General features: G+C 34.6%; 1 protein-coding gene across 5 annotated transcripts in view; it reads left to right on the top strand.

Annotated features, from left to right (window-relative positions):
• The window catches only part of Nlg-5 (neuroligin 5), a 247,402-nt gene that overhangs the window by 220,925 nt on the left and 7,192 nt on the right, over positions 1-19,285 (top strand). For all 5 annotated transcript variants that reach the window (XM_072908649.1, XM_072908648.1, XM_072908647.1 and 2 more), the window contains 3 exons: positions 13,433-13,625; positions 14,408-14,852; positions 18,871-19,144. In XM_072908649.1, the coding sequence (XP_072764750.1) occupies positions 13,433-13,625; positions 14,408-14,852; positions 18,871-19,144 (912 nt within the window). The remainder of the gene's footprint in view (positions 1-13,432; positions 13,626-14,407; positions 14,853-18,870; positions 19,145-19,285) is intronic.

The following is a 19,285-nucleotide window of genomic DNA, read 5'->3' as shown; positions in this document are numbered from 1 at the left end:
GCATTCCTTCCGCGCATATCGCTCTTTTCCACTCGAGGCTCGGCTTTGGCTGGCAAGGGAAAGGCGAAAAAGCCCTTGGGGAAATCGCTTTTCTTCCCGGACGGAGTCGGTCGGTCGGTCGGTCGGTCAGTTTTTCCCTAGGTGTACGTTACTTCCGCTTCTCCGATTCCGACGCCGGCGCCGCCGGTGGTTTCGGCGAGGCCAGGTGCGGTTCCGCGTTTCTTACCGCTGGTTAGAGATTGCACTAGATGGCTGGATACTCTGACTTTCTCTCTCTACAACGGAACAGGAAATGCGCAGGAAGCAGGTAACATTACGTGCAAAGCGGCACCGAAAATACATCGAGCTTTAACTTATTTGCAAAAAAGAGAGGAACGTGAATTCCTGTTTCTATTATACATATACAAGGGGAGGAAAAAGTATGGAAACCCTGAAAAGTCTCAAAAAATATAAGTTTTACAGAAAAAAATCTAAAGGTAGATCTATTCATTTTTTTTCATTTATTTCATATTTTTACTCCCGATTGTCGTCAACCCAAGGTTTACAAAAAGACAAAGGGAGTAGCTCGTTTCACCAAGCTCGGATCGGTTTTTACCTTAATTTTCGATAACTACAATATAGCTTGATCTTATCTTTTGCACATAAGTTTCTTATTAACCAAAGAAGGTTTAAAGTGCATAATCATTATTATTTATTTTATTAATAAATAGCGGAAAAATAATATTTCGTCTACACGTGCGCTCATTGGTTACCGAATGATCTAAGAAGCAAAATGATTCACCAATAATATTCGTTCTAAGCATCTGTATAGGGAAGTTTAGTTAACTTAAAAAGAGACATATAGTTGGAGAGAAAGACATCTCGAAATGGCGACATAAGGGTGTATATCAACTAGACACAATGCTTATTGACTAATTTAAAATAAGGCTCTTTGATTGGTCAATCGTGCTGGTTATCCTAGGCACTGGTCGATATGAGTGGTTGTGTTTAATTGCACTGTGTCCAAATGAGCTTCTCCCGCGGTATAGTAGGTTATATTTAACTTGTATATCACGCGTCACGCACATCCCAGGTAGCACATGTTCGTTTTATAAACGTTTTCTAAACGTATTCAATATTTTTTAACCGTCAAACACCAATAAGAAACGTTTCAACAGAAACATTTTTAAAATCATGGTTTAAGAAACGTATTTTTTACGTTTCTATAAATAGAACAAAAATTAATTTTTTAATTCAAAATTATATATATATATACACATTATTAAGACTGTACTTATTAAGACGATCCCCAAATAGCACAGAAAATTAAAAGATGACGAAAAGATGTCTTTTTTAAGTTATCTTTCTGACAAGGCTAAGAGATGTCTGAAAGGATATCTTTCTATCTACAAAAAAAGTCATTTTTTAAAAGATGTCTTCTAAAAGTCATAATTAATTTTAGTCGACGAAAAGATGTCTTTTTGATCATCTTTTTGACAAGACAAAAAAGATCTATTTTATAATATACGTGTTCCTTTGTTTGCCGCTGGCGTGGCGTGTTCAAACTTAACTATAACTCGTCTTCAAGTTTTAATAACATGTATATAAGCCTAAAAGAACAGGTACTAAAAGTACAGTAATTTAAATTATATCTTTTTTGTCAGTTTGACTTCTGATGTAATCTCAACAAGAAATTCAGAACATGATGAAAATAGATGGATTATATCGATATATGCATTATTTTATTGAATTTGTGAATAAACAAATTTTTCACAAATAAAGGAAAAAAACCGTATTTGACAGTTTCTTAAACGTTTTTTTTGTTATATATAGAAAATGACGTTTTTTAAGTGGACATTTTAACTAATTAGAAATGTTTTCAAAAGCCGGTTCTAAAACATTTCGCAGAAACATTTATGAAACGTTTTTGAAACAAATATGTGCTACTTGGGATGTTACTAATTATGTGTGGGTGTGTTTATTATCATTAAGTGATAAGTAAATAAAGTATTATTAACATGGAATAATTACACATGTATATACCTCAAGAAACTAAGAATATGTACAAAAAGTAAGTTTTATTTTTTAAATTATTATTTAATTTTTTATATTAAAAAGTATCATGTCAAACTTTAAAATATCTCATGAAATCCTTAAGCAAAAAGTTTTATTATAATGTTTTGGAAAACTCTCGAGATAAGCTACAAGAATATGTAATTAAAAATAGGATGTTTCATTTAAAAAAAGCGACTATTTAAAGTCACGTCAATGATACCACCTTATATCCTTCTCGTAACCATACAACTTTTGTCTGAAACATTTTTCTGTAAAACTTATATATTTTTCGAGATTTTTCAGGGTTTCCATGCTTTTTCCTCATCTTGTATATTGTATATGTTTGTGTGTGCTTTTATTATAATTATTCTAAGAAAGAGTTTCTTAAAATGTTTAAAGGGACGAGATCTGAATTGTTGCTTGATCTCGTTAAAAAGTTTTCCAGAAAAGAGATTTTTACTGCTTTACATATTTCAGTTTCTGCTATAAACGACATTAGCTTCTTTGACAGACGTCGTTTGTAGAATCGCTTAATATTGCAGCAGAGTGCAGTTTGATCTTTCAGAAGGTCTATGCAAAGTTAACTAAATGAAGACTAACAAAAGAGCTTCGCAAATCCGAAAATTATGAGTTTGATGAAACTTTACGCATATGTAGGGGAGAGAGGTTAAATAGATCAATTTAAAATTTTTTGTTGAAAATGATTTCAAACAACCCCTCATATACATAGAACGATATATCTCGAATAATTTTCGAGATATCAAAAAAGTTTTAGACAAAAATTTTAGAGAGAGAACCCTCTGTTTAGCTACATTAATAAAATTTTGAAAAAATAATTTTTGAAATTAATTAACTCAAATTAAAGTCAAAATTAAAATTTCGTTAATGCTGTTAAGTAGAGATTCTTATCATAAAATATTTTTAATATCTTAAATATAATATTATATTATATATCTACATTATAACTTAAATATAATATATATTTAAAAAATAATATAATATAATAATTTTCAAGAAATATCTAGAAAAGTAAAAAGTCTCTCTACGAGGTTGCTCGCGAAAATGTAGTGTACATTGTTTGAACGTAACGCGATTTCTCTGATAAAATCTCGGATTAAGTCGCGATGCGAACAATGTGAAATCGCGAGATTTGAGTATCGATATACCGTCGGTCTCGATTTTTCGCGGTATCCATGAAATCCGCTTTTTGCCGCTTTTATTTCGTCGTGTTCCCGATCCGCGATTACGCGGCGAACGCTAATGACTTTGTCTGACGTTGCGTAAAAAAGTTGCAGAACGATCGGTTTGTTTGGTTTTCATCGATAACTAGCCGTCGACGAAACGATTGCTTTTCCACTGCTGTCTGCCTCCGGCGGCGGGATGTTCGATGATAAATGAAGATCCCCCTCCCCATCTCTCCCTTTCCCCGTCCTTTCCGGACTCCCACTGAAGACATAAACGTTTCGTATTACATCGATCTCTCGTGTAATTCAGAAAGTCACTTTTTCCTGCCTTTCCCACGGGTGATCGGGGCGCGGTTTTCTCCCTTTCTCAATGCCGAGAAGACTGTCGACGTTACGTATCATCGCCTGGAAAAAGACAAGAGGAATAAGCTTCTCATGGTGCAGGGAGACAGTCTCGATTTATCGTTTTCCCCCTCGCTGTAATTTTTTATGAGCGAAGACTCGGCTGTGCAACACACGCCTCAAAATGTCTTCTCTCTCTCTCTCTCTCTCTCTCTCCCACGCGCGCGAATGTCATATGTATTTGGGTATATGTATGTATATATATATATATATATATATATATATATATATATATATATATATGTGGTCTCCAATTCTTGGATCCAGATAGCACTTCTTCCGGAGCTATTTCTCTCCATCTCGCGTTCGTTCCTCCAACAGTTTCACGACTCTCACCGACCAGAGATACGAGCGATTGGCTTCGTGAGTAATCAGGGAGGCAACCGAGTGTGATTCCTGGCAATTGTCTGATTCGCTGCACCTCGAGACACATGTAAGACCTGACTCGACTCGGCTATTTCACAGAAACTTGAGCGTCGCCAACGTTCGTTTTCGAATATATTTGTGCAAAAGGGGAATGCGCCCACGTGCCCGATAAAATATTTTATTTCCCGAAAACGCGAATGAATCAAGTTTCAGGATGAATCGACAGATGGAATATACATGAAAAATATTTAAATAAAATTCTAGACACTTTTATAGGTAAATAAATTGTTATTGACTCGATAAATTATTAAATCCCTCGAGGCTTTTGCGAGATAATGTTCGATTTTTCTCTTTTTAAACGCAAAAATTAATTACGAGACGTTTTATGAAAATTTATTACAATTAGAAATGTGTTGCAGAGCGGGCTTTCGTATTTCCCCAAAGGGGAATAGAAAGTGCGGAGAGGAAAACCAAGCGCCATGCAATACGACGCAACAATAAGTCATAAAAATAGGTCCGAAACAGCGTTTCCACCTCCGCGTCTTCCGTTTCACGCGGTACATACACCCCCTTCGCTCTATTTTGCAGTTCGTTACCGACGAAAATAACCGGGAAGAGAAACGCCACGGTGACGTTATAAAAAAAAAAGACCATTTCCCGGATTTTCGAGAACCGCGTCGTTATTGGTCCAACGTACAATCGCCGGATGCGGAATTGATTTCGGCGTGTTACTTTATCATCTCTACGAGCGGCAAAATCGTTTTTTGATAGACTGCTGAACCCATGAAATTTTGCAGTATAATACTATTAAACGATTTTTCCAGCGAGAGTTATTAACTTATTAATCGACAATATCGATACAATAATTTTCGATGATTTTCAAGTATTTAACAGCAACAAATTACTCTGATAAATGAGAATTAAAACTTAATTTTACAACCTTAAAATTCTTGTTGGTATTTTCAAATTTTAATGGAAATTATTACACTATCAAAAAATGTCTAAAAATTCAGATACTTTTTTTTGAAGTTTTTTGAAGTTTCAGATCTGAGAATAATTTCAATCTGTTTTAATCATCAGAGTCATTTTTCTGACAGTTTAGACATTCTTCTGAAAATTTAGACAGTGTCTAAAAAAATTAAAAAAGAAAAATTTTAATGGAAATAATTCCAAGTAGCACATATTCGTTTCAAAAACGTTTCACAAATGTTTCTGCGAAACCGTTTTAGAACCGGCTTTTAAAAACGTTTCTGATTGGTTAAAATGTCCACTTAAAAAACGTCATTTTCTATATATAACAAAAAAAACGTTTAAGAAACTATCAAATACGGTTTTTTTCCTTTATTTGTGAAAAATTTGTTTATTCACAAATTCAATAAAATAATGCATATATCGATATAATCCATCTATTTTCATCATGTTCTGAATCTCTTATCGAGAATTACATCAGAAGTCAAACTGACAAAAAAGACATAATTTAAATTACTGTACTTTTAGTACCTGTTCTTTTAGGCTTATATACATGTTATTAAAACTTGAATACGAGTTATAGTTAAGTTTGAACACGCCACGCCAGCGGCAAACAAGGGAACACGTATATTATAAAATAGATCTTTTTTGTCTTGTCGAAAAGATGATCAAAAAGACATCTTTTCGTCGACTAAAATTAATTATGACTTTTAGAAGACATCTTTTAAAAAATGACTTTTTTTGTAGGTAGAAAGATATCCTTTCAGACATCTCTTAGCCTTGTCAGAAAGATAACTTAAAAAAGACATCTTTTCGTCATCTTTTAATTTTCTGTGCTATTTGGGGATCGTCTTAATAAGTACAGTCTTAATAATGTGTATATATATAATTTTGAATTAAAAAATTAATTTTTGTTCTATTTATAGAAACGTAAAGAATACGTTTCTTAAACCATGATTTTAAAAATGTTTCTTATTGGTGCTTAATGGTTAAAAAATATTGGATACGTTTAGAAAACGTTTATAAAACCAACATGTGCTACCTGGGAATTACACTGTAAAAAATTTCCTAAAAATTTAGACACATTTTTTTCTGAAATTTCAGATCTGAAAATAATCTGTCTTAATCATCATCAGAGTCATTTTTCTGACAGTTGTATGACAGTTGTATTGAATGTCTGAAAATTCGGACATTCTTCTGAAAATTCAGTGTGTCTATAAGAAAACTTTAAACATTTTATCAGGAGTTATTTTTTATTTTTGCTGTTTGGAAAAAAAATTAAAAAAGAAAAATATAACAATTTATAATAAAGAGCAGAATTAATTCCTGGCTAAAATATCGCGCAATCTTCTCCTCGATATGATGGGAGTTTCCGCGCTTACGTGTTCAAGCCTTATTCAATCAGTATTGCATTCCCTAGGGTCTGTACGTGTTTATAGAATTTTCAAGAGACGCACGAAGTAATTTACATGCGGAATGCCAGTTGACAGCAAGTCGTGAGAGTATGTCGTGAGAATATGTTCTAGATACGACGACGATCCTGAAAGAGGTCGCGAAGGAAGTGGACGAACTTTCCGTTTTGCAGGCACCTGTTCGTGAAAGCGTGAACGAAGAAAATAAATTAAAACTGCTGTATATCGCGCCCGTTTCCTTTCAAAGTATAATTTGCGTGCCATCGAAATAAAATTCTTCCTGAATCGAGTGAAAATTTATGTCACATCTGTAGAAATTTTTCTCTTTTTCTCTTATACTTTTTTTTTTCTTAGAAAAAAATTAAATCTTTTTATCTCTTTTTTAAATAATAATTTTTTACGACAAAACTGTATATGCATAAAAAATGCGTTAATCTGCAGAATATTTAGTAATACTTACTAAATATTCTGCAGATTAACGCATTTTTTTGTGATATTTGTTTTTTTCTATAAAAGGCAATATTGTCGATAACTAAACGCGAATATTGCGTGACTGGTGTACATGATGAACGGCCAACTTTTTCAACTCCGATAAAATATCCGAAAAAAACGCCGGTCACAAACAAATACGTCTTTTAGTTCGAGATATTTTTTATCCTATTTAACGAACGCTGAAAAATCAAACCCTTAAAAAAAATACAATTTATTCATATCTTCCAGCTTCATTTCCTGTAATATTTCACACAAATCTCTCTTTCGCCTGCAATCGAAAGGAGCGTTCATGTGTGTGTGTGTGTGTGTGTGTGTGTGTGTGTGTGTGTGTGTGTGCGAATTGAATTAAATTAATTTTTTCATCGAAATGAGTGAAACGTACTTGTTCGTATTTTTTGTAGATCTGTCTTTCGCGAAGACATCAAAAATTTTCCTGTAAGTCCAACTGGATTTTAATCTCCTCGTTCTCGATAGAATTTCCCTAAAATCCCGGTGAGAGAGACCCGGGATGTGGACGGATGAAATCCGAGAAAAATCCGAGTTAAAGTCGTAAGTGGATACAGCGTGGGACTGAGCGGGCACATTACAGGGCATTGAGAGGTCTTGATGGTCACGTGGCTACACCACGTTCCTCAACGACGATCAGCTAGCCAGCCAGCCGACCGCTCGTTCGTTCACTCCAGGAAAATCCATTCCCCGGACGTAAGCCGGTCTGATTACCGCTGTCACGCGCCGTTGTTTCTTGTTTGCCTTTAATCTTTCGCCGCTTCGCTAACGAAAAGTATACAATTTCCGCTCTTCTTGTTTTCCACCCTTGTTGTTTCATCGCGCTCGTTGAGAGGAGCCTGTCGTTATTCTCCTTATCGAGGAGTGCTTTGCCGCCAATTTGCCGAGCCTTATCCTTCTTAGCCGAGATTAAGTCGATGATCACGATGAGAAATTATAAAGAAGATCGAATGAAAACGCCAAATAAATTGGACCCCCAACATCGTCGCCGAAATTTCATAGACGCTATGCAACATCCGTGTATCGTGGATGTGACGTTGCGGAGAAATTATGGCAGCTGGCTGGCGGAACGAGGCTAGTTACGAAATGACGGGGCCGGGAAAAGGAGGGGAGGAGAAGGGCAGACCGGGGTACCCTGGATGAAATATCGCGGTTTAACGTGACAGTTTAAGGGCGTTAACCCTGGCGACACTAATGTCACCTGGAATGGAAGGTGCGCTAGCCACCGACCACCGTCCGCAACACTCGTAAAAATAGTGATCCGTATTTCTTCCGCAACATTTATTAATACGCGTTTCCAAAGTACAAGCTGTGTAGTAGTCTCGTCGTATCTGGTGAAAAATGACGTAAATCGCAAGCAAGAAGGGAGACCGTTTATTTAGGATAAGTAGGAAATCCAAATAGCACATATTCGTTTCAAAAACGTTTCACAAATGTTTCTGCAAACCGTTTTAGAACCGGCTTTTGAAAACGTTTCTGATTGGTTAAAATGTTTTAAGAAACGTAAACGTCATTTTCTAACAAAAAAAATGTTTAAGAAACTGTCAAATACGGTTTTTTCCTTTATTTGTGAAAAATTTGTTTATTCACAAATTCAATAAAATAATGCATATATGGATATAATCCATCTATTTTCATCATGTTCTGAATCTCTTGTCGAGATTACATCAGAAGTCAAACTGACAAAAAAGACATAATTTAAATTATACTTTTAGTAACTATTCTTTTAGGCTTTATATACATATTATGAAAACTTGAATACGAGTTATATAATTTTGAATTAAAAAATTAATTTTTGTTCTATTTATAAAAACGTAAAAAATATGTTTCTTAAACCATGAGTTTAAAAATGTTTTTGTTGAAACGTTTCTTACTGGTGCTTAAATTAGTGGTTAAAAAATATTGGATACGTTTAGAAAACGTTTATAAAACGAACATGTGCTACCTGGGAAAGAGAGGAGAGGAATAATCAATATTAAATATATAAATAAAAGATTTTTAATCTAAAAATGATACATATATACTTTCTGGTTTTTGGGAGATTTATAATGAAACAGGCTAAATTGCGCTCTGACGATAGAGAAACCGAACCCACTCTCTTTGTCACGAAATATATCGGTAACGCATCGTTTATCGCATCAGCACGTAATGGTCGTCGCGATCCGTAATGCTGGTAGCAACGCGACGGATTCTATCGAAGCGAATAAATCGAGTCCTTGGTTGCCATGATTTCCCGCACGAACGTGTCTCGCCAGAAATAAAAGAAGGGAACGATGTCTATCATCAGCGGCACGATATGCCCGCGATCGACGGCAAAACGGACGTTCCGCATCGTATCTGGTACGAGAGGAAACCAATGGTCGGGGTAATTGACCCCCAGCATCATCTGCTATGAGTTATACAAATGATTGGCGAGGAGACAAGTAGATATCTTGCCAATCAGGGTTATCTCGAATAATATCGACAATTGTCGTGAAATAATTTACGTCTGTGTTAATACGACTTTTTTCACTTAAAATTATCTAGTATCCACTAACGACACTGTAAACAATGACTGACTGAAACTTTAGACAAAGTGTCTGTAATTTTCTTGCAGTCTAAATTTTCAGGAGAGTGTTTTGGAAACTGACTGGAAACTCTAATGATTAAATGAATTACTTTCAAACATCAAAATCTGAATATTCAAAAAATGTAATTGAATATTTAAACAATTTTTTATAGTAAGGTAGTTAATCTAAAATTTTCTTACAAACACTCTAAAGTTTCAAAAAAATTTCTGAATTTTCAGATATTCTCCTAAACTTGCAAAAAAATTACCCAAATATGAAAATTCAGACAAAATGTGACTGCATTCTTAGACAATTTCTTACAGACACTGTAAAAAATAATTGCACATAAAATGTCTGAAGTTTTTTACAGACACACTATCTAAAAAATATCTAAATTTTCAGACAGAATTTTGAGAAGTGTGTCTGAATTTTTATACTTCTGAACTATCAGAGAAACAACTTTAATAATGAAGATAAATCGTCTGAAATAATTTTCAGATATCTAGGTAGATATAAAAATTCAGACAAAAATGTGTCTGAATTCTTAGGCAATTTCTTATAGTGGTAATATTTGTTTTTTCTGTTTGAATTTTCAGACAGAATTTTCAGAAATGTGTCTGAATTTTCATACTTCTGAACTTTCAGAGAAACAAATAAAAACAAATTGTCTGAAATTATTTTCAGACACTTAGACATGAAAATTCAGACAAAAATGAGTCTGAATTCCTAGGTAATTTTTTACAAACACTGTAAAAAATAATTGCAGATAAAATGTCTGAAGTTATTTTTACAGATACATCTAAATTTTGAAAAGAATATCTATGGAATTTTTGAAAAAATAACTACGATAAGAATGGATTATTAAAATTACTTTTAGATATCCAGTTCAGAAATCTAGGCCAAATTAATTTTTACAGTAAATAATAACTGGAGATAAAATATATCTGAAATTTTTTTACAAACCCATTGTCTGAATTTTCAGACAGAATTTTCAAAAGTGTGTCTGAATTTTCATACTTCTGAACTTTTAGAGAAACAAATAAAGACAAATTGCCTGAAATTATTTTCAGACACCTAGATAGATATGAAAATTTAGACAAAAATATGTCTGCATTCTTAGACAATTTCTCACAGTGGGAATATTTGTATTTTCTTTCGATTCATCCCATACATATATACGAATAGAGTTACATATCGCGGAACATTGGCAACCCTCCAAAGAAAAGAGACGAGTCGGCATCAGGTTCTTAATAATAATGGCGATAAAGCAGCCAAAAGGGGCACCCCCGGGTCACCGCGTGCTCACACCCGACGCGAATACGTCGCCGCACCGGAAATGAAACTGTGGCCATATGACACTACGATGTTAAATCCGTCCCCTTTTCTTCTCCCTTCGTCACTCCTAACTCTCTTCTTTCGCGGCTTCTTTCCCGGTTTTACGGCTCGTTTGGCAGCGGAATCGCCGCGTTAAACGCATCCGCGGACTTGCTGTCTCGGAATAACGTCGCGCCAGCCGCGGACTTAATATAATGAGACGATGTTTCTTAAGTATATGCATAGTTGGCAGAGAAACTCCTTTGTGTGCTCTCTCTCTCTCTTCCCGTGAATATCAATATGGAAAAATAATAATATTCCGCGCCTGTATAGTAAATAAATTTTCAAAGAGAGGGAGAATTTTTCACAATTAGAAAAGGACTTTTTCATTCTACAAAATTCCAGCCAGCTGGCTCGATATGTTGGCGCTGTAGATGGGAAAAATGTCGGACGGCTTAATAATATTCGTTCGTTTGACAGAGGATTTTTTTTTCCTTCACATAACCATGGGTAATGAAAACGTGCCGGCCAGTAAAAAATAGATACCGACCGATTTATATCGGACGAACACGAATATTACTTTCAGAAATTAAACGTACATGCGAGTACATGTATGACGAGAATGGCAGTATGTATACGAGACAGAGTGTATATAAAATCATAAAAAATATTTGTAGCACGCATCAAGGATACACGAATGTGTTTGTGTTGGACACATATTGCCTAATATTTCCTCCTCGCTTCAGGATGAGTACGATGTTTGCATTCGAAATAGCGATTTTTATAAAGAAACCGGTTGACGTTCGATAAACGACTTTAGCGTTAACATAAATGTTTGCCAGCGAATATAATTTTCCGAGTTTGAAACTCGGAGCGCGATATTATGCCACCGCATGAAAACGGCGCTTCGTTTTGCGTATCGTTATACATCATGAAATGCAGCTCATTAAAGCGAGATTAATTAGGTTCCGCGATATCCTTTTTAATTAGTATGAATTTTCCAGAGAGAGGCGTGATTTTCCACGTTCGTTTTAACGTGTTATAGCGAGCGATTGTCAACACATCAATGTTCATTATGTCTAGGAAATTCCTTTTCATCGATGATCGAACGTTGATAATTTCTCGATTAATGCTCGCCTCCCATAACAATATACGAGGATTATTCAATAAGTAAAAATACAAAAGGTTGTTTTAATAATAGTTTATTTTTTCAATAAAGCTAACAATTTATCTATTTTTCGACATAATTCTCTGCAAACAAAGAATTCTTTTCTTTAAATCAATTAGTTGTCCCTGACGTTGCATCAGTAACACTTTTTCGACCACTTTTGATCAACTCATTTATAGAAATTTATACGGGGATTCATATAGGGTAAACTCGGATAAGATGGCCATAGTTTTTTAAAATGCAAAAACATATCTTTATTTTTGTTATTTTTTAATATTGTTTGACATATTATCTTTACTGAAGCTTAAATTACGTAATATTGTCAAAATTAAAAGGAAAATATTTAATAGAAATTTTATATTATCAAAATAGTACAACATAAGCATTGGCCATCTTACCCAACTTTTAAGGAAAAGATGACTATAGTGACAGAAAGATGGCCATAATATTTATTAAAAAAATAGTGAAAACGAAAATAAAAATTATAGGTCATATAACAATTTACATATCTTTATCATATGTCTTTGAGGCGAAGCGTGGCACAATAGACAGCGTATCGGTTTACTAAGCCAAAGGTCCCGAGTTCGATCCCCGGTAAGAGCAGAAAAATTATATACGCTCGCTCTCCTCTCTGAAGAACGCTGGCAACCCACCGAGAGTAATCTTGCCATGAACACTTCTCTACAAAAATTAGTCGTTCGGAACAATTTTCGCCGGCGTTAAAAATTATAGGTCCCATATACATGTATACACATACATATACGTGTACTATCCGCGTACGCAATCATGTATATGAAAAAGAGAAGCCACCACGCCTCTGTCAAGAAACGACGGACTGAGAAGAGATAGTCTAACGTCGATTACAATAGCTGTTTAACTGTCATTTATTCGACGTTATAACAGTTTTTAGTGGACACATGAAAAACTTTGCAGGTAGTCAAAAGTAAAAATATGATAAGATTCACAATATCGTTATTTTGAATAACGTATGCATATAAACTACTGTAAATATCGATTATTTTTCATAATGACTAAAAAAGTGCACTATGTAGCGATTGTTGAAAAACTTACAGCCTATGGGCATCTTTTCGAAAGGACTTGTCATAGTTGAATGAGTGACAGAGAGTTATGTTAAACAGCTGTTTTGATGACAATAATGTCAAATTATGGTTTGGCAAGTATCGTACTTCTTATTTAGATATTTTTTGAACTACATCCGTTTGTCCCTTTACTTATTGAATGACATTTACCTCGCGATAACAGTTTCTCGATCGTCCGTTAATCACGGTTCGATATATATATTCACGCACGTGGAAAACAATCCCCAGACGCGATCGTATTTACGTCTGCCTCTAATTATCCATGCGAAGATAATAACCGTTTCGAGGCAGCTCCTGTCGGGATCGTCACTTCCGCTCGATCGGCCGGAAACTGATGATATCCTGGCCGTATTCGATGTATACGGCGGACTTGGCTAAATGCAAAGGGGTCCCGCGAGTTATTCTGTGAACGCCAACCGTCTGTCTCTCTGCGTAGGATTATTTCACCGTGTGGTGCTATCCAGCGGCTCGGCACTAAGTCCCTGGGCTTCGGTACACGATCCGAACGATCTTAGGACGAAGATCGGTGAGCAGATGGGCTGCTCGACCGAGGGCGACGACGACATAGCCGATTGCCTGCGAGGAGTACCGTTGAAGACACTTTTGGACGTACAACTGCCCGAAATCAGGTGAGCAATTCACCAAGGGAGCATTCACCTCGTGGACGATAATAATTTTTTTTTATCCGATCTCACGGGGAAATTAAATTAATAAAATATTTATTTCGAAATTGGTACAGATGGAACGAATTGATATCTCTTTTTCATCTTTTTATTTATGATAGCACATGCCGATGTAATAAATATTGCCTCGCACGGAATCGCGTTTGCCATATATATTGCAGGCTTCGTATTCATCGGCTGAATATTGAAGTTATGCGTTACGATGAAAAGTGGAAAAATGGATTGTAAAAAATTCAAGAGATATGATTGATATGTTGAAAAAAAATGACGTTTAGCCAATGCGGCTGCAATTATACTTGCTACGTTACAAAGTTATAATAATAATTTGTAGGCCTTTTTTTCTCCCTTTAAAGAATTTTGTAATAAACTATCAAAAGGCTTTACACGTAATAATATTCAAAAGTATTCCACTGTTATAATTATCATATTTTTGCATCTGCAAAAAGAAATTTGCAATTAAACGATTCAAAATTCACGATTAAGCTGAATTAGACACTTGATCAGTGTTATTAACATCAGATATCTCGCAGCGCGTTTGAGAATATATACATATTTACTTTGAGCTCTTGGGAAATAAATTCATGATACTACTACTAATTGTGGAATAATCACAACGCGCGTTAAATTATCATTGGATTATCGGATCGGCCAGGTAAATAGATCTCACTTTATCGATCTAATATCCTAGTTGTTGTATCAATTGATCAATATTCGTGATGTTTTTGCAGATTCGTGCCACGCATCGGGCCGAGTCTGCCGGTGGACCAAAACAATCCCGACCCAGGCCTGGACATGGAGCGGGCGAGCGATGCGTTTATCAAGGTGCCGCTGATCCTAGGAGTCTCCACGACCGAGTCCAACCTCGATTTCAACGCCAATGACATCCAGTACGGCTTCGAGGAGGATCACCGTAATCGCATTTTGCGCACTTTCATCCGCAACGCTTACGTCTACCATCTGAACGAGATCTTCTCGGCGGTGAGAAACGAGTACACGGATTGGGATAAGCCGGTGCTACATCCCATCATAATACGGGACTCGACCATGGAGGCGTTGAGCGACGGCCACACGGTCGCGCCGCTCATGAGGATTGCCTTCTATCACGCCAGACGGGGCGCCAAGACGTACTTTTATCACTTCAATCATCAGTCCAAGGACAACGGCTATGTCCAGGTAAAGTAATCGACGATTCCCTGTCATTTAAGGAAACTTTTGGAAATTTTATAAAGTTTCTTCACCGTGTAATGTGCTAAGACACATTTTAAAGGATCATAACAATTTTCTTTTCAAAGGGTATTTTATGACACAATTTTTTCAAGTACAATAGCTAACAATTAATTAAGGGCCCAACTTATTCTAGCAGTATGAAAAATTGATAATATTTAGGAATTTTTTTAAAGAGAACAATAGAAATAGATCTTTCTGGATCTTTACATATGTTTTATGTATGCATTTATTTATTTAACGAATAAACGGAAAAGAAACTGCTTTTCAGTACAAAATACAGAATAGAAAATTATTTATTTAAATTATTTGAATTATTTATTTAAATTATTATTTAAATTATTTGAATTTTGCTTGAAATTTGTTTATTTCTTGAAAGAAAAATATTAATTTTTTAAATTCTATTTCAATTTAATATTTCCTAAAAAAGTTTTACTTTGAATGTACATATAAACTCGTTTTAGTTTTATTTTGTAGAATATTTATAAGATATTAAACTTAATTTTATTACAGAAAATTGAAAAATAAACTAATAATTTTAAACTAATTAAGGACTCAGTTTATTTTAGTAGTATGAAAAATTGATAATATTTAGGAATCTTTTTAAAGAGAACACTAGAAATTAATCTTTCTGGAGTTTTACATATGTTTTATTTATGCATTTATTTATTTAAAGAATAAACGGAAAAGAAACTGCTTTTTAGTACAAAATACAGAATAGAAAAAATAACATCAATAGAAACGTATAACTAAAAAATACCTATTTTATATATTAAATATTGATATTTTAAAACGATAATTATATTAATATTTGAATATTTATTAATGTTTAAATAGTATCGGTATTTTTAAATCTTGATTATTTAGTATATATATATTTTCTGTCAATAAGTCTCCGCGCGTTCAAAAATGACATGCTGCTTCTCATGTCGTTATTGCCTGAAATGAATAAACTCGTTCTAGTTTTATTCTGTAGAATATTTATAAAATATTGAACTTATTACAGAAAATTGGAAAATAATAAACTAATAATTTATAATAAAATAAAATATTTGAATTTTGCTTGAAATTTATTTATTTCTTGAAGGAAAATATTAATTTTTTAAATTCTATTTAAATTTAATATTTCCAAAAGAAGTTTTACTTTGAATGTGCATATAAACTTGTTTTAGTTTTATTTTATAGAATATTTATAGGATATTAAACTTAATTTTATTACAGAAAATTGGAAAATAAACTAATAATTTTAAATTAATTAAGGGCCCACTAGAAATTGATCTTTCTAGAGAGAGTTTTACATATATTTTATTTATGTATTTATTTATTTAAAGAATAAACGGAAAAGAAACTCTTTTTCAGTACGAAATACAGAATAGAAAATTATTTATTTAAATTTATTATTTATTTAAATTTATAATATTTTCAAAAAAATGTTTACTTAAAAAAATTAGAGTTATTTAATCTATTAATTTTCAAGATATTTATTACACTTTGAAAACAATATTTTGAGGCTCATTTAAAAACCGACACGCTATTCTACTCTGTAATGTTTTAAAACTCCATTCGTTTCGCGAATTTTTCAATAATATTTGAACGACATATTCTTGATACATTACATATGTCAAGGATTTTCAAAGGAAAAAATTTGCAGTAAAATATGTAGCGGAAAAATTATGCAGTTTATCAATGCACAGTGCATTTCGATTTTCCTCTACTAAAACGATCTAGCATCGCTTGAAGGCCACTATCGGTAAAACGGATGGAACGAACAGAGACAGGGACGCTGCTTAAGTCTGAGTTAACTCCATTAACTTGACGTCCCGAAGAGAGACTAACGCGTTCGCCCTCGACACCTAGTAGCCCGCCGGCACTCTCAGTTAAGGAAGCAACCCGTTCAACCCCTTCCTGACACGCTCTCTCGATCTTCCTACGTGGCACACTCATCCGTCTCACTCTGCTCTGGATCTATACCCGGTCTGGTAACCGCTGGCCATGACTTCACGATGAAGACACTGATTTAATAAAACGCCTTGGGCGACTTGGGCGCACCGTGTTCGCATTTTGTCTCGAGAACGACAGAAATTTGTCACCCCTGACGTAATAATATTGGGAGGACGAGAGAAAGAAATTGTTATATCGGCTAATTTGTAAGGTCGCTGCAAGCGATGTATTAAGCTTGCGACGAAGAAACAGATTGACGTTTCCAATTTTCAAAGGAAAAAGAAAACCAGAATATATTCCGATATATTTGTGTCATTAAAATTTCTTCTCTCTTTACTTTTGATAAAAAACGATTAATAAATTTTTTAACATTCTGGCAGAATTATTATATTTATATTCTCTAAATGATTTGTAAAATAAAAATATAAGATACAAATTTTTTTTATTTAATTTGAAAACTTTATTAAAAGAATATTTATTAGAAAAATCAAAAATAAATATTTCAGTGAACGCGTGAGCGGAAGAAACCCCTCCCTTGCCTTTACTTTATAATAAAAATTTTGAAAACATAATTAAGGTCATTAGTATTGAATTTCTTTTTCTAAAAATATTATTTTTATAATATTTCAAAATCACATATCTCAGGAGTCAAAAAAGAGCGCAAAATCCAAAGCGTATATTATTCAGAAATGTACTCTCTATAATATATGTCAAAATAAACATGATCCGTGAGACGTAAGTTGTAATGTAACATTTACCATCTCTCGTAATATCTTTCCGACACAACATTTTAGAAGCACGGAAATTTGCTCCAAAAGTTGTTTAATCCCTATTCGACGAAGCGGAGAAGTTCAGTTAAGGGGGCATCCGCATGTGTGCAAAATGAAATTTAATTAAGTGCCGCTCGGAAGATATCTTCTTTAATAAGTTTGCATTCGCGGTAAGGCTCCTATGTTACATTGGAGAATATTACTAGTATATAATCAAAATGTCGTCGCGAGTTTGCTTTGCTAGACGTAAAGAAAGAGGACGAATTAGCCGAGAGAGAAACACCGAGGAAACAGAAAAAGCCATCAAGAGAAGAAATAAGAAAATGATATCAAGAACACTGAATGTTAATGCGACGAATTTATTTGAATTGTTAATCGCGTCTGCCACTTAGTGACATTCTTTCCTTCTCCCATTTCGCAAGTTGTTTAATGAGAATCGAGAATAAAATACAAGGTGGCACATGATAATGAATTTCGCTATTGGAAATTATACAGCGATACACAAATGTTGGAAAAAAGACACCCCGGACGTGACCCCGCCTATCTCATTGTTAATTCTATTAATTATCTATCAATTCTACTAATTAGAGGCTAATCAATAATTAATGTTCTAATTAATCGCAAATAAATGGTAAACCCCAACATTTACAAATAGCCGACAATAATACAATAACAACAATCATGAATTAGAAATTATGTAAATTACACGCGTGCGAGAGAAGGTATCGTAAATAACACAGTAGTTGACACTTGTGGAAAAACCGCGTGATGGAATCGATCGTGTAGGGGAAAATGGGCATGAAAGAGCCATGTTTTGAAAGACACTTTTATTTTTCTGGAAGTTTCTGAACACATTTCAAAGAAATGTCAAATTTTTGTGGATGACAGCTATCTAGGGTTGCTATATAAAAACTAAGTCTGTTTTTTATTGCTGAACTGGCTACACTAGTTCAGAGTGTATCTTTTTCCCTTCATATTGGAAGAAGAAGGTTACCCCCTGAACTAGTGCAACCAGTTCAGCAATAAAAAACAGAACTAAAGAAGTTTTAGTTCTTATATAACAACACTAGATAGCTGTCATCCACAAAAATTTGACATTTCTTTGAAATGCGTTCAGAAAGTGGCAAAAAAAATGAAAGTATCTCTTTCAAAACATGACTCTTTCATGCCCACTTTCTCCTGAAATTCATTGTACTCTCGACGATAAACCCCACCGTTGATTCCTCGCGTGAGCGGGTTAATCTCTCCTCTTCCAGCGTCTGGGGAGCGTTCGCGGGGAAGACATACCGTACATTTTCGGGCTACCGCTCGTGGCAGGCGGGGCTTTCTTCCCGCGGAATTATTCCCGACAAGACCAGGGCGTTGCGGAGGCCGTCCTCACCTTCTTCACCAATTTCGCCAAGACCGGAAACCCGAACGAGCCGCACAAGATCGAGTCGGTGGACTATGGTACGCCGAAGGAGAAGACGCGATTCCGCGGTCTCACTTGGGAACAATATGAGACAGGCTCTCAGCAGTATCTCACGATAGGTGAGTCTCGAGAAATTTCTCTCTTTCTCTCTCTCTCTCTCTCTCTGTTATTTTTCGATAAATTTAATCTTCCCCAGTTGTTGAAGAAAGAGCATTTCGCGCATCGTCCGCAATGTTTCCGGAATGTCTCGCGACCTTTTT

This window comes from Anoplolepis gracilipes, chromosome 16 (genome assembly GCF_047496725.1).
Source record: "Anoplolepis gracilipes chromosome 16, ASM4749672v1, whole genome shotgun sequence".
NCBI lineage: Eukaryota > Metazoa > Arthropoda > Insecta > Hymenoptera > Formicidae > Anoplolepis > Anoplolepis gracilipes.
The sequence above is the reverse complement of the archived record's forward strand: the minus strand, read 5'-3'. Positions and strand labels throughout refer to the sequence as shown.